The following is a 17,453-nucleotide window of genomic DNA, read 5'->3' on the forward strand; positions in this document are numbered from 1 at the left end:
TAGGCAGTTTATTCAACAGTCTAATTACAGATATAATCTACAGAAAATAAGGTATATTTGTTTAAAGTAAGGTTTGAGAAAAATGTCACGTAAAACAGTTTTCTATGAAACTGAAATTTACACCATGGAGCTTCCTTCTACCCAATCAGCGGATCCCATTATAAACCTATCCCTTCTCTATTAGTGTGCGGAATCTCTGCATGCGATGTGAACAATGAGGTGTATGAAAATAAATCACACACATACATGTGGAAATTCACCACATATAAGTAATTCTGCGGTCTATGATTTTCATCCTGGATCACCATTTTTGTTTCCGTTCCAAAATGTACATATTTAAGTTTTCTAGTGCTACAGGGTCATATTAACCTTTAACAATGTAAACTGCCACCTAAGGCATCAAGTAGTCAAGGATTTGTCACCGCGCTTGCCCACTGCCCTCTAACAAGAGAAAAGTATGATCACTGATCCCGCAGCTGCCATCAGCGGGTAACTGTTCCCATGATAGCTGTTGGCAGACTGTGTCAATAGTGGGTGCAAGGAATGATGGGAGAGGGAAATAGATGGAGCTGGAGCTGTTTGTCTTCCAGGTGTAGATTAAAAAACTGCTGAACACACCAAAACTGAAATTTGCAGTTAAATTGCACAGAAGAGGGTTAACTTGAAATTCCATTGTAGCCCTGTTGAAATAAAGCACTTCTTCTTCACTCTATTATGGACAGTAACCCGCCATGGATAATAAGGGAGAAGGCAGGTGGATTAAATGTCCAAATCACACACTACAACTATTACTGTTGTTGCTGCTGCTGCTGCTACTACTACTATTAATATATAGTGCTACTCATCCTACTGTACTTCTATTTACAGCTGCTGCTACTACTACAGCTGCCGCTATTACTACTACTACAGCTGCCGCTATTACTACTACTATTCTCTAGTGCTACTACTCCTGCCGTACTACTATTACTATATACAGCTGCTGCTACTGCTACTACTACTACTATTCTGTAGTGCTACTATTACTGCTGTACTACTACTATATACAGCTGCTACTACTACTATTACAGCTGCTGCGACTACTCCAGCTGCTGCTATTACTATTACTACCACTACAACTGCTGCTGCTATTACTATTACTACAGCTGCTGCTATTACTACTGCTATTCTCTAGTGCTACTATACCTGCTCTCCTACTACTATTATATACAGCTGCTGCTACTGCTACTACAACTACAACTACAGCTACTGCTATTACTAATTTTACTACTAGAGCTGCCGCTATTACTACTACTATTCTCTAGAGCTACTACTCCTGCTGTACTACTACTATATACAGCTACTGCTATTATTACGGCTACTGTTGCTACTACTACAGCTGCTGCTATTACCACTACTACTACCAGCTGCTGCTATTACTACTACTATTATCTAGTGTTACTACTCCTGCTGTACTTCTACTGGTATATACAGCTGCTGCTATTACTATTACTACAGCTGTCGATGTTACTACTACTATGCTCTAGTGCAGGGCTGGGCAACACCGGCCCTCCAGATGTTAATGAACTACACATCCCAGGATGCTTTGCATTAGTTTTGCTATGTGGCCATGCTGAAACTGATGCAAGGCATGCTGGGATGTGTAGTTCATCAACATCTGGAGGGCCAGTGTTGCCCAGCCCTGCTCTAGTGCTACAGCTCCTGCTGTACTACTACTATATACAGCTGCCACTACTACTACTACAACTGCTATTACTATTACTACAGTTGCCATTACTACTAATATTCTCTGGTGCTACTACTCCTACTACTATATACAGCTGTTGCTGCTGCTGCTGCTGCTACTACTACTACTACTACTACTACTACTACTACAGCTGCTGCTGCTATTACTACTACAAGTGCCGCTATTACTACTACTCCTGCTGTACTACTATATACAGCTACTGCTACTGCTACAGCTGCTGCTATTACTACAACTGCTGCTATTTACTACTACTATTATCTAGTACAACTATTTTGATGACACTACAGCTGCTGTGCTGCTACTTCTATTTCTACTATACTACTATCTACTGCTGCTGCTGCTGCTACAACTACTACAGCTGCTGCTATACTACTATTATCTAATGCTACTATTCTTGATACTGCTACATCTGCTGCTACTACTACTGTCTAATACTATTACTATAGTAGTACTATCTAGTGCTAGCTATCTAGTTACTAACTAGTGCTACTCTTACTACTACTACTACTATTATTATCTAGTTATACTATTTCTGCTAGTGCTACTACTGCTGTTGCTGCTGCTTCAACAACTACTACTTAGTAGCACTGTTGATACTATCTACTGCTGTTACTACAGTTGCTACTGCTACTATTATTAGTACTACTACTATTATTATCTAGTGCTACTATTCTACTACAACAACAACAACAGCAACAACAACTACTACTACTACTACTACTACTACTATTGCTATTACTAACTACTGCAATTACTGCTATTACTACTACTGCTTATACTAACTACTGCTATTACTAACTCCTGCTATTACTGTTATTATTAACTACTGCTATTGCTATTACTACTACTGCTATTACTAACTACTGTTACTCTTACTTCTCCTGCTAATACTACTTTCTAGTGCTGCTTCTATTACTGTGTGCTACTACTACTACTTCTGCTACTACTGTATAATATGAGAGGCTTGCCCGGATTGAAGAAGATGTGGTAATATCTTTAAATTAAAATGAGCTAATTCATTAGACGTGTTTGCATACAGATTCAGAGGATGAATACACATAGGGGAATTTGAATAAAAAAGTACTTGCAGAGTTATAGTAAATTAGTAAAATATAGATTTTGTAAGATATCAAAAAATATATAATTTTAGTGGGCATTTAGAGAATATTGATGGCCAATCTCATTATTTCTAGTTTATCAAGTGTGTGTTTATATATATATATATATATATATATATATATATATATATATATATGTGTGTATGTATATGTAGTTTGTTTATTGTACTATTACTTTTTTTGTAGGACTGAATTTTCCTCTATAACTTAAGTAGAGAGTAAAAAAAAAAAAACACATTGACATTCAGGAATTAGGTCATGCCTAAGGAATTCCTGTTTCATAGACACCATGGTGGGGAATTTATCAGCGTTTGGCTCCAGATCACCAAGCGTTTTTTTTTTTTTTTATGTTATATTATTTTTATTATTTCTACTACATACAAGGCATTTAAAAATATAGATTATATGTATGCTTCATTCTTTCCAACAACTTTATGTACAGATTTTTCTTTACATTTATTTTAAGCAATACTTTCAAGGTAAAATTCACTTCTATGTACAAGTTGCATAATATTCACAGCTTTCATGTCACTGATTATTCACTGAGCACAAGAAGCACTAATGTTATTGCCCCGGAGGGTTCCAGGAGTAGCTCATTGGTAATGTCACTGCCTCTGAAATGGGTGATCCTAGTTCATATCCCAGGGTCAAATAACTATGGTCCACTAAAATGTTGCTGTTGTATTGTGAATGCACTATATAAAGCTTCACCACCCAAACAACCAACAACTGTCTATACAACATGAAACCTCCGTACAGCATACAGGGGGCCATTTTTGGCTCACAGGACATACCACTGTGCCATCAACCAGCCTTTTTTCACACCCATGACAGAGAAAATATGTTATTTAATTTTCATAAGAATTGTTTCTGTATTCTTTTCTATCCTGTCAGACTGTAACAAGCAGGGCCCTCTTCCCACATGTGCTTCCCTTCCTTTACTTATACCATCATCTACCCCCTTCTGCCCAAAATGGTACCAAATATTTGGGTTCTGCCTAGGAGTGGCACTTCTCGCTGGGGGGGGGGGGGTGCACTTCTTGCTGCTGGAAGCCGGACAATTGGCTACAAATTGTGATCCTGGAGGTGAGAATGGGTTGAGGTTGGGGCTGCTTTGGCAGTATCAAGACATTGCATCTGGCCCTGAAATAAGGGGGCAGTTGCATGATGTTGCTACCTGATCCCCAAATGGCCCCTGATCCCTAAAACCGCCACCTGATCCCTAGATGGCGACCTGATCCCTAAATCCGCCCATGACCATGTCCTGCGATGTACTTTTTGCTTGTTTTGTTCATACTGTTTCTGGGCCAGATGTACTAAGCTTGAAAAGTGATAAAATGAAGAATGATAAACCGACAGCCAATCAGCTCCTAACTGCCATGTTACAGGCTGTGTTTGAAAAATGACAGGTAGGGGGGAGTGGTTTCTCACTCTCTACTTTATCACTTTTTGCAGCTTCGTACATCTTGCCCTCTGTATGTATCTGCTAAGGCGCTACTCTCCGCTTGTGGCGCTATATAAATAATGAACAATAATGATAATCAGGCTTGTCCGTCTGCTAGTGGAAGAAAGGAGTAAAAAAACTTTTGAGAGACATCTTAGCCAGTTTAAGAGATAAGACCAAATTACGTGAGACTCCCTAGTCTGCATTCTGGGCATAGTTTGAATGCTGGTGATAGCGCTTTATGGTACATTGTTGCTTTGTGTCTTGCTGCACAAGACCTGATGTTAGCTTAGCCACTTGACTAAATTAACTTAATTTTAGACAGATTAATTTATTTAAAACATGCCCCCATTAATAAAATGTACACCTTCTTTAAATATATATTTGTTTAAACCCCAAAGCAAAGCTAAGTTCTCACTATGGTAACGCAATTAAGGTTGAGTCAGTTACCATATTAAAAGAAAAGCTATTAGCAAATATTAAGAGTACATGGTAGATAGATATCACTGATAACTACTGTCAGTTTTCTGTCTCTCTACAGCTTCCTTGACATTACAGTCAAATAATATTGAATAATAGTCATTTTTACGGGATGTCTCGCTGCATGTTCATTTTTTGATCATTCCCTTCCTAGCCCCTACAGGAATTTGGCCGAGTGCCTGTAATTTTTTTCTTTCTAGAGCTGTTTCTGTATTTAGACTTACTATGGATTTGATAATTAGAAGTTCATCTGCACAAACCTTATGGATAATCACGTTGGTGAAACATGTTTATTTTAATATTAAAGAGGAAAAAAACATTAACAGGAAACATGCAAAAGAATTATCTACCTGTAATTCGCTTGGTGTAATGCTCATAAATGTCACTTTTGAAACTAATGAAGCACTTGATTTTCTTTATTATACTTATGACTGTTTTAACCCTTTGAGTGACAAGTGAATTGGTCAAATGAGGTGTAAAAATTGCCAAGCAAACATTCGTATTCATCATGATGACCTGTAATGTTTACCTTATATAGGAAATAGAATCTTTTTTTTTTTTTACACAACATTTTTTATTTGAATTAATATAACAAATGTGAGCGATGCTGGCATTTTTAGAAGATATGTTGCGCGTCTCTCACATAGATGTTGGCACTCAAAGGGTTCATTGATTAACATAGATGATACAATAATATAACTTTAATAATGGGTTGCAAAAAATACATTTTAGGCTAAGAAAGTGTATCGTTTGCTTATGCGCTTTGAATTTTAGATCCGATTCTTATATATTTACTGTAATACTATTTTTACATCTATCTTTTACTGCCATCTGTTAAAGCTAGCTAGCTTCTTGTTTTTCCATTGAGGGGAAAATGTGCCCCTCTAAACACAAGCTGGTATATTAATGACAATTTTAAGACTGTGAACACATTGCTTTTTTAGAGAAATCAGTTTGACTGTGAAATACTGCTTAAATAAAAAGCATCTTCTTATTTGCTAATAGGTCTTTATTCAGCAGGAAAATGCATGAACAACTTGAAATCTTTCAAGGTAACTGTTGCAACGGTACATAAGTAAAGATATCATTTTGCATAACTTAGAAGAGAAATTGGCTAGCTACTCTAAAAACGTTATCAGATTTTTATAATTAGCAATATTAATTAGCAATGGTGCACTTAAATTGTGGCCCGGAATTGATTGCAACATTCACAATTCAGGCAGACGTCACTTTTTTTTTTTTGCTGTTTAATCAAGCGTTATAAAAAAAAAGCATTCTAGACTGTTATAGTATATAACAACAAAAGCCAAATCTACAGTCAATTGCAGCATCTTATAGTAAAAATACAGTAGAATTGCCATTTAATGGCCAAAACCCCAAACAGACTATTCTGCTCCTTCTTAGTAAGTGCATTTTATAATTAGTACAAATCTATGTTTGCTTGTACATTACATGTATAGCTGTTTAGATTAGTGTTACGTTCTGTTATTCTTACTCTATGATTACAAAGTACAATGTACGCTGTTATTATTACATAACACATATATTAATGCCTTGGAAATGAACTAAAGTAGACTGTCTGCTTCAGTCATTGCAAGAGTTATCTATTGGTAAAGTTACTTAAGCTTCTAGAAATTTAAAGGTTCTATTGCCCATCGCAACTAATCAGTCTGTCATTTTCTAGGATGCAATAGAGAAATGAAAGACAAATCTGATTGGTTGCGATGGGCAACATTGCCGATTTTCACATTTAGAAGCTTTAGATCAGGCGTGGCAAAACTACGGCCCTCCAGCTGTTGTGAATCTACAAGTCCCATCATGCCTTGCCACAGTTTTGCTAATAGGGAATGCTAAAATTATATCAAGGCATGCTGGGGTGCGTAGTTTCACAACAGCTGGAGGGCCACCGGTTGGCCATGCATGCTTAAGATAATTTACCCACTAGTAAACAGATGGGAAAAAAAAACATCTCTACCAATTGTAAAGCGCAACAGAAAATGCTACGCTATATAAGAAACTCTAAATAAACAAATAAATCAATCAATCTCTATAAGGGAGCCTGCAAATGTGCATTGTATGATGTCACACAGACAGAATTGTCACTTCATTACACGTATCTTTTAAAAATGATACATGGTTATTTGTCTTTTATTGTTAACAAACTACAATGTATCACTTTAATAACAATATGTAAAGATCCAGTGCATATGGCTCACATGTATCTTATGAAATGTGATATATGAACTTCTGTGTAGCGAAGACATTAGGAAAACTGCTGGAATTTGATAACTTTTCTAAAAGCTGAGAGAATGAGTTACAATTAAAGAGTGCCTTTATTTCTGCCCAGGTGTGTCACCGGCCAATCAGTAAGTTAATTGCTTTTCGTGGTTTCTAAAGGCTCAAGATATTAGTTTTAATCTTGAATTTCAGAGAATTCACTAATTTGACAAAGATAGGTTTGAATGAGTGCATTTCGATTTTGAATTTTAATGTTCGACACATTGCCGGTGGCTCTGCAAGCCTTTCTTTAACCTAGTGATTCGTGACACATGGGTGACAGGTGAGTAAAACCAGCCTATGCCGCATTTTAAGACATTGCAAAAGCTGCATTCTTTGTAAATTTCAGCTAATTTATGCATATCTATCTATCTGTAGAATCTCCATCTGTATCTCATCAAGATGTGCTGCAGGCCTTTGCGTACAATAACACTCTTCCTATATTTACTAAACTAGGCGCTAGACGATTGTGTACTTAACCCTTTGAGTGCCAGGAGAATCTGTCAAAATAGGCGTAAAAATTGGCAAGCGAACATTTTTTATTCATTGTGACCTGTAATGTTTACCTTATGTAGGAAATATCATCTTTTTTTACGCAACATTTTTTTATTTGACTTTATATAACAAATGTGAGTGGCGCTGCAATTTTTAGTGGCTACTTTGATCTCTCACGGAGATGTTGGCCCTAAAAGGGTTACATTATAAGTACTCATCACCAATGAATATTAACTTGTAAAGTTTAGAGTTAAGAACTAATGACAAGAATAGAATAAATACACAGAATAAGAAAGTTACTCTCTGGGACACATTTCCAGGAACTCAAATTTCCAGGGTCAAATCTTTAAAACCTGGGAATGTCAGTGTACATTATGTACAGCTGGCAATAATGCAACAGCCCAACATCATGGCTAAACTATATTATAACCAGTGGCGGTTTTTACCTATGGGCTGCAGGGCTGCAGCCCCCCCCAGGTAAAATCTGCCACTGTGTGAAGCCAAATGCAGTCTCCCATTGGGAGGTGTTCCCTTCCTCCAGGACTCCTCTCTATGGGCTGCTGCGGGGCAGCCCATAAAAAATGGGTTCTGCACATGCGAGGTACCACGGATGATACTGCGCATGTGCCGGACCTGGGACCATCAATACGCTTCTACATGTCTCCTCCTGAAGCAGCCCCATAGAAGCTGGAGCCAACACATGTGCAGTACTGAAGAAGCTACTGCCGATGGCGGTGGTGGGGACAAGCAGCGGTGGCAGGGGGAAGCACTGTGGCAGCCCCTCTCCTTAGCCGAGGTAAGAGCCACCACTGATCATAACTATATACCAAAGTCCAAATAAATAAATAAAGTTTAGAGGCACTGATAACAAATTTCCTATCACGTCTATGTCAAGTAATTGTGTTCTGTATGCATGTTTCATAGTTGGGAGTGCTTGAATTCTAAGAGAGGAAAATATAGGCCCGAAATAGAGCCCATTTCAAAATGAAATATTTTGCGATGTTTTGCAGATTGGTGCTACAAATAAATCCTAGGTATTAATTGACACTAACCTCCAACAACAATACAATGAACAAAGTCACCTAGAGTAAAACAATCAGTTTCTGGCTAAGGCTAGGTATAGTATAACACACATTCTAGTGATCGTAGCTATGTCGCCCAATCATTGCAGGGGGCTATGGCTGCCAGGTACAACAGTAAACAGAGTTGACTCAAAATTGCATATTAAAATTTTTACAAAAAAAGCAAAACATGAGATAGTTTGTGACAACATCTATCCTATATCCGGGTACTCAAACATGGCTGTATTTGTAAGGCACTCCTCCAGGGATAAGCAGAGGTGGAGCCATAAGGAGAGGTCAGTTGCTGAACAGGAAACGCTTGCATTAGATTACATGACAAGATGAAGAACAGACTCTAGTGCTACAAAACAAGTTAAACAGGCAACTAGCAGTTCCAGATCACATAACACCTGAAGGCTATCTGCATTTGTCAGCAAGTAGACAACAGAACAGTTGGAACTGGCTCAGCCGCATTCATAGGAAAATGCAAAGTTTCATATTTTTTTTAAAGTCTATTGCAAACATTTTCAGGGGTGGGGCTTGTATTCTGGGTGTCTTGTTCAGTTTCCCTTCAAAGGGTTCTGACTTCTACACTAAAAAACAGAATTGATAAAACTTTCGATGATTTAAAGGTTAATATCCCTTTGAGATGAGGTGAATGATCGCGCTCCTAAATGAGGAACTGACATTTTAAATGGGATTGCGCATCAAAAAAATAAATTGTATCAAGTTCTTAATTAAAAGCCATAAGGCACATCATATAAAATAACACAGCAAAACTGCGCACAGTACCACGGCCTTACTAGATAAAATACCACTTAAAGCTTCCACACTAAGATGAACTTTACATAATGAGGTTAAACTTTGTGGATTAGGTCTATATATTGGCAAAAAAAAAAAAAAAACATCACAAACCTATACATAAAGATAGTGAATACATGCAAGGAATTAATTACATGCGATGTTGAAATGCTAAAGGCGTGAGATGAAATGCTGCAGGGTGAAATAAACTTTATAATGGCTTGTGTTTCACCGCCGTAGCTATTCCATTTTTGGTTTCATATCCATTTTGGGCTTCCTAAAAAAAACTCTGGTTTATTTTTAAATCTTCCCACTTTTCCTAATCAGTTGAGCTTGCTAATTGTTATTTAAAATATGTTATTGTCTTGCTGTGTAGGTCACTTTCTCAAGAAAATAATGATTTCTTGGGAAAATGGGATATAAATCTTCATTTTGGAGGCAATTAAAGTGTTGATTTCATTTGTGCCCCTGAGCTATCCTGGTAATTTGCTCAAATAGCTGTATATATACCATGCACTACAGATCTTTTAGCAACCCAATTTCTAGCTAGACTTGTTGGATAGCAAGTTTTTCTTCATCAGCTACAGTCTCTATTTTACTATAGGTTCCCAAGGATACAAAGCTATATATTGCAATGTAATGTGGATAAGGCCAGATCACTAGAACCCATTACTTCAACACACTTGTAGTTAGGAACAAAATGTAATGGTATCAAACAAGCAACACTAAAAACACACCTACTGTCAGTAAAAAACACAAATAACCATAGATCAGAACTCCAAGGCAACAGGTAATAGAACAGGATTGTGTGTAGTGGTTTGTAAAAACAAAAATGAAACAAAAACTGTAATAAACACACTACTAAGCGTAATTTATACAATTATTTCTGCAATATTCCAAATATGCCAGTGGCAAAGTTCTTTATCATGACAGTAAAGCTTTAAGATCTATGTAAAAAACATTTGGTCACATCATAATTCAACAAATATTTACATTTTTACACCTATATGCACCAATTGTGGTACTGTTGTGGGGTTTACAATCCATCCAGAAAGGGATGTGGGCTTAGCTAGCTGTTTTGTTTGGCTATGCCTTGTGTAACCAGCATAGAATTCCCACGAGTTGCACTGATTATATACTCTAAATACTGTCTACTATAAACTAATAAAACTTTATTTAAACTGACAAAAACAGTATCAGATAAAAAAAAACACAATGTCAGTATCAAATATATGTTAAAGTGATGAGTTTCTTGGTGCCATATTGAAGTTAAGTATTTCATTAATATGCATAATTAAAAATATATAACAAGACAGAGCGAAAAATAAATAACCAGACACACAGAACCAGATAGATTTGCCGATGAACCGATATGCATATACAATTAGTTTGCAAATGAGGACTTTTTTTTAAATAACACCAACACAAAAAAAATATCTAAAAATAATAAAGTGTAATAATACAGAAATATATGTATTTCTTAACCCAAAACAATGGCCATGATTGCTGTTACAGGTTAAAAAAAAAATTAACCCTTCCAAAGCATAAAGGTCAGACTTCTATACTTCTTAACACATCACGTTTCTCTTGCTACAGCCTAATTAACCTTTACACTGCTGGGATCGCCACTGTTTCCTGCACAATGCATCCATTGCACACTACACAGTCAACACTGCTGATTACGTGAAGCCCCTTTTAACTTGGGGCAATACACAACCAAACAATTCAGGGGCAAGGGTGGGATATGGGGGAATTCCAACTTTAATTAATGTTTATATTTACACATTATGTATTGTGTAGGTATGTATGTATGTATGTAGATATATAAATTTTAACTATAATATCGATAGATAGATAGATAGATAGATAGATAGATAGATAGATAGATAGATAGATAGATAGATACATAGATTCATAGATAGATAGATTCATAGATAGATAGATAGATAGATAGATAGATAGATAGATAGATAGATAGATAGATTTCATTTATAAGATAGATAGATAGATAGATAGATAGATAGATAGATAGATAGATAGATAGATAGATACATAGATTCATAGATAGATAGATTCATAGATAGATAGATAGATAGATAGATAGATAGATAGATAGATAGATAGATAGATAGATAGATAGATAGATAGATAGATAGATAGATTTCATTTATAAGATAGATAGATAGATAGATAGATAGATAGATAGATAGATAGATAGATTTTAACTATAATATATATAGATAGATAGATAGATAGATAGATAGATAGATAGATAGATAGATAGATACATAGATTCATAGATAGATAGATTCGTAGATAGATAGATAGATAGATAGATAGATAGATAGATAGATAGATAGATAGATAGATAGATTTCATTTATAAGATAGATAGATAGATAGATAGATAGATAGATAGATTTTAACTATAATATATATAGATAGATAGATAGATAGATAGATAGATAGATAGATAGATTTTATTTATAAGATAGATAGATAAGATGGATAGATAGAAAAGATGGATAGCTAGATAGATAGATAAATATTATATGATAGATCGATTATACATTTTATTTATAAGATAGTTAGATAGATTTTAACTATAAGACAGATAGATAGATAGATAGATAGATAGATAGATAGATAGATAAATAATGTATGTTATATATACAACAGGTATACATTTGTGCTTTGTAAATATCTATAAACTACACTGCAGTATGGGGCACCTGTAGTCTGGGCATACCCATGCACTTCTGATTAATCCAGTGGAGCATTGAAGTTGCCATTCAATCGCCAACTTCTCAACCTCCCTCAGCCACACTTCTACCAAGTTGCCGTGTATTTGCCGATAGTTTTCTCCTATACAGCTCCTTGTGCACTTCTTATGATAATAATCCTCATCACTACATCTCAGACCCCTTGCGCCTCCTCCTGGGGATTGCGCCTCGCCAGAGCCAATGCGTCTCTCCACGCGCAGCCTTGCGGATCTGCGGCCGTGCACGGGAGAAAGCAAGCCGCAGCTTCCGCATCACATAACAGATATTATTATTATAGTATTAAAAAAGAACTAGGAATAGATCTGTAGGAGCCTCGGCTCTCCCCTCTCCTGCATGTGTGAGTGAGGGAGGGAAGATGCACGGAGCAATGTGCACTCAGCTCTGAATGCGCTCGGCCAAGGGAAACTGACAAGACAAGCTAATGAACCGTACAGACAGACAGCAAGAAAATAGCCTGGCTTGTGCTTCTTTTCAGTCCTTCCCCATGTTATATCCCAGACCACCTAGCCTGGATATTCCACATATCCTCCAGCGCAGCGATGCGCGCAGAGAGGAGCCATTTAAACCACTGCGCAAGGCTGGCGGAACGCCTGTGCACTGTAGACGTAACCCCTTGCGCCAACCGCCGCCTCGCTGATCCTCCAACGCAAGAGCTAATACCTTCTACAATAACCGAGAAGCAGGCATGAAAAGAGAAATGCCACACAAATAGCAGGACATATTGGTTGGCAGAGGCTTTTTACAAGCTCATCTTGCCAGGTCGGATCCAGGAGCAGAGCTTAATGAAGCAATAATAGGCACATTATTCAAAAAAATTCATTTCGATGGAAATGTATCTAAAAGGAGCTTAATCATATGCAAATAATAGAAAGTACCCAGCCAACGGTGTGCATACCAATGGGATGAATGAGGGAAAAGGATAGGGATGTGGGGTGAGGGGGTGAGGGGGTGAGGGGGGGGGTGTCTGCTTACCTGATCTGTTAGGTTTGCTGATCTGGTCATGTCCTCACTGTCTGATTTGGATCCACCTTCCCTGTCTTCTATCACCAGATCTATAGGCATTTTTCCTTTCAAACAACTAATATACCGGTGGCAGAAATTGTCACACAGTTCGTGTACCTGCACCATGAGGGTTGAGAAAGAAAAAGAATTATAAACATATATGTGTGTGTGTGTGTGTGTGTGTGTGTGTGTGTGTGTGTGTGACATTCCAAAAATGCATTGAGACTACACTACAAACAAGAGTAGAACAAGAGCCACCAGGATCTCTAAGCAGGAGCCCTGATCTCCCAAAACAAGGGGAATATGTTACAATCACCCCCCTGAGACCCTTTCCCGACGCATCCGGAATTAAGGACTAAACTTTCCTTTCTGCTAAAATAGAGATATCCTAGAATATTGACACTGACAAGAGGATTCACAAGCTACAACAAATCCAACACCCGTGCTAAATTCATCTGCTCCTGGGGCTGTGACCACGACAGACATGACCTGCATGGGTGACATTTAAAGTAAACTATTTAATTTCATCTAGTAATACCATCAGTGGGGGCTTTGGGGGTCTGCTTAAGGCCAATAGACAGGGAATATAACCCATTGGTAAAACAATGCCTGTATATGCCGACATGAAAGCTGTATACTCCTGGGCACATTTATTACAATTATAACACAAGCACCAAGGCTGCACAGTTATACAGCCATGGTTCTGGAGAAAAGCATTGCATTCACAAATCATATATATATTTTTTAATATTTAAATCCAAACAGAAATGGAATAAATAAAATAAAAAATAAAAATAAAAAAGTCTTCAAGCTTGCTTGCAACTTTTATAGCTGGCATCAAACTGCAAAACCCTTTATTGCTCGAATGCAAAACAGCCAGTAAAATCGCATTATCATCCTTCTTTTCCCTTCAGCATTCACAAAAAAAAAAAAAAAAAAAGTCTCATAGACCAACAGCTAGCAGATAAACCAGCCTGGCTTTGTCTTTATAAAAAGCCCCCTGGAACAATAACTGTCTTGAATTTAAACCCCCCCACCCCCTCAATTTTGTCTATTTAATTTTATTTTTATATCTATAAAAAAAGAATCTCAGCGGTTAAAAAAAAAAAATCTCTTTGTATTTTAAATGGAAAATATGTATAAATACTATACACAGCAAATACACCAATGCCAGGAGTGTTATTAAGATGAACACAAGGCCGGGGCGTTTGTGATCCTGGTTCTTTTTTTAGTAGCTGAAAACGCAATTAAACTGAGAAGAGAAATGGATTCCGTGATTGGGTTTGACACTAATTACAGAGAACTAGAAATAAAGACATTTATGCAAATTTACTATTAGCTATAGCGTGTTACACAGCGGCGTTACCTTTTCTAATTCCAACAGATGAAACCTTAATACTTGTATGGCTTGGATCATCTGTAAAATAACAAGAGGGACACATAGGCATTGTCAGTGGCGTTGTCCTTGTGTGCACAAGGGAAGAAGATATAAAAAAAGAGTGTTGGGGGGGTGGGGGGGGGGGGGGGACACGACTTGCCCAGTTCAACTTTTTTTTATCATTTCATGAATAATATGGGCCTCTGCATGTGACAGATGTATTCAGTCACCTTAGTAAATTGTCCGGAATGAGAACTTGTTCAGTGTCAAACAATCTTCAATCCAGGACAGCAAATGGTCTTGTATTTCCGGCTATAGTATTTGTATTATTATTTTTACGCCTTTTCATTGCTAGCCTAGTAGTGGGGGTCTTTTGATGTCTTTTCAATCTGTTTGTCTAAAACTCTAGGGGATGTGATAGCAAAAGGGAAGACTGTAAAGGTTGTGACAGTCCTAAATAAGCCAAAAAAAAAAATCTGATTACTGCATCCACTTACTGGGTGTCATAAAAAAAAAGACCAACTCATTTACTAAGAGCCGGAGAGAGCTCCTCTGATCAGTGTGTAATTTACTTACACCAAATTGTTACACTGTATTACTGGTAATTAAGAGCTCTGTACGAAATAAGCTATAAAGGGGGGGGGGGGGGGTCTTTAGAGACATAAAAAAAAAGACTTTTGTCACTTACCAAATTATCCAACTCCGGGTTAGAAGAGAACAAGGGTTTTTCTGCACGGATCTAAAGCCAGATAGGAAACAAAGTCACTTGAAAACGCAAACGCAGTTGGCAAAATGTCAGCGCTTCACTAAACCGCTTGGTCCATTATATAATATTATGTACAGTCAATAAGCTGATACAGATAACACTAAGATCTGTCGGGGTTCTGAATCCCACCCTGCCCCCCATCCGATTAACAAGGGGCATTAATAATAATCGCAGATGACCCTGCATGTCTTGTTCAGTAACCTATGTGTTTCTATTTGGGTGGGGGGGATCAATAATATGGAATGTGTCAGTCCAATGTGTTTTTTTTTTTAAGTGTATGTGATCATCTGTTGTGTATTTTTTTTGTGTGTGTGTATGTGATCATTTGTTGTGTGTGTGCGGTGTAGCTTTGCCTGTGCGTTGTTTGGCTGACCTGTTTGGCGAATACTGCAATGTCCTCATTGAAAGACTCAGAAGAGCACACATCACCGCCAGCCACCCCTGGTTCCCGGGGGGTACAAGTAGCTAGTTCACATTTTTCAAAAATCAGTGCTAATAGAGGGAAGAGGGGGTGTCTGCAAGAGAAACACAACGGTCACAAACAGCAAAAAAAATAAAAAATGACATTGAAATAAAAAGAAAAACGCTGGTACAACCACTAACATAGACTATTGCCAAATGATCAAATGCCCCCCCCTGCCGCCCCCCCCATCCACAGCTCAGTAGTGCTCTCACCAGGGTAGAGCACAGCACAGGCCCAGCACAGGAAAGCACAGCAAGCCTGCCTGTAGCTAACATACTACTCGGCCATTACCACCCACCCTCGCTAGTTTAACTTTGTAACTCACCACAAAAATACATAAATACAATACAACTTTCTCTCTCTCATATATATGTATATATATATATATATATATATATATATATATATATATATATATATATATATATATATATATATATAATCGTGAGTCCTCCGGCCGATATAAATTGACCATCTATAGAAATGCGTGGAGGCTTTTTTCCAAATATACTCTAAATATTTTATTTTTTATTATTTAGGAATCGGCGATATTGTTTAGGGACATTTCCAATAAGCAGTTGTTATTATTACACCTCTGTCTGTACTGTTGTTTACAGTATGGCATGGCTTTAAGAAAAGTTTTTTTCTTTTTAACTACTGATTTCTATGTCACAATGTAACAGCACTTTGTACAATGTAACAGCACCTTGCTGTCTGCAGAACCGGACGAGGCTTTCATCTATTACTGCGGCTACAGTTGCTTATTCAGTCCAAGAGGGACATCCTTGGAACGCAATTAAAAGTGCGTAAAGTCGTATTTATCAGCGCAAACTGCCCCCCTTCTGTCTCCATCTCGCCCAAGTATGTGCAAAAGTCTTTTCGGGGGCAGAGCAAAGGGCTGGAGATAGGTTACCCCCGAGCAATGCAAGTATGCGGCTGAATAAAGTCCATGGCTACAAAAGATTAGTGAGTACTAACCGACAAATTAGTGAGATTACGCGTGTATTCACATGAACCAGAGCGTGTTGCTTTCATTTATTTGGGTAATTCCAAGGCATCTATACTTAAAATAAATAAATAAAAAAAACTACTCACACAAACAAACAAAGCCTTGTCTATCTAAGGGTTAAGAGTTTAGATAAGGTGAGAATATAAATGTAATTTTATATATATATATATATATATATATATATATATATATATATATATATATATGTATATATACACACACAAACACATGTAGAATGCTTGGCTTTCTCAGTCTTCTGTCACCGCAGTGATCAGATTAAAAACTTTCCTGGATACTTTGCACCCCTAGAATCTACTGTAAATTGCTCCGAATCCCCAACAAATCTTCGAACAATCCGTACAATCGTACTTATGTGTACACTAGATCTAGTACTTTAAAGAGTGTATTTATTTATTTTTAGTTACCAGGGAGATATTTATTTACCTTTAGTTACCAGGGAGATGGATCTTCGCCAGTTAAAATGTATTTCAAAACAAATAACTTTTGAACAGAAAACGGCGATTTTTAAATCCGCAAAGAATCGGTAAAACTTTCCCAGTGCTCGCAGCTTAGTACAACTGCTCAGCACTGCGAGAACACACTGGTGGGGGTTTGGGGGGGTTATTGGAACCT

General features: G+C 37.3%; 1 protein-coding gene across 2 annotated transcripts in view; it reads right to left on the reverse strand.

Moving 5' to 3' along the window:
• Positions 1–17,453, reverse strand: part of MEIS1 (Meis homeobox 1) — a 135,101-nt gene that overhangs the window by 114,838 nt on the left and 2,810 nt on the right. For both annotated transcript variants that reach the window (XM_083175751.1, XM_083175752.1), the window contains exons 3-6: positions 15,722–15,863; positions 15,271–15,321; positions 14,571–14,621; positions 13,175–13,321 (exon numbers count right to left, since the gene is read on the reverse strand). In XM_083175751.1, coding sequence (XP_083031877.1) covers positions 13,175–13,321; positions 14,571–14,621; positions 15,271–15,321; positions 15,722–15,863 — 391 coding nt within the window. The remainder of the gene's footprint in view (positions 1–13,174; positions 13,322–14,570; positions 14,622–15,270; positions 15,322–15,721; positions 15,864–17,453) is intronic.

Source organism: Crinia signifera, chromosome 3 (genome assembly GCF_055691185.1).
Source record: "Crinia signifera chromosome 3, ASM5569118v1, whole genome shotgun sequence".
Lineage (NCBI taxonomy): Eukaryota > Metazoa > Chordata > Amphibia > Anura > Myobatrachidae > Crinia > Crinia signifera.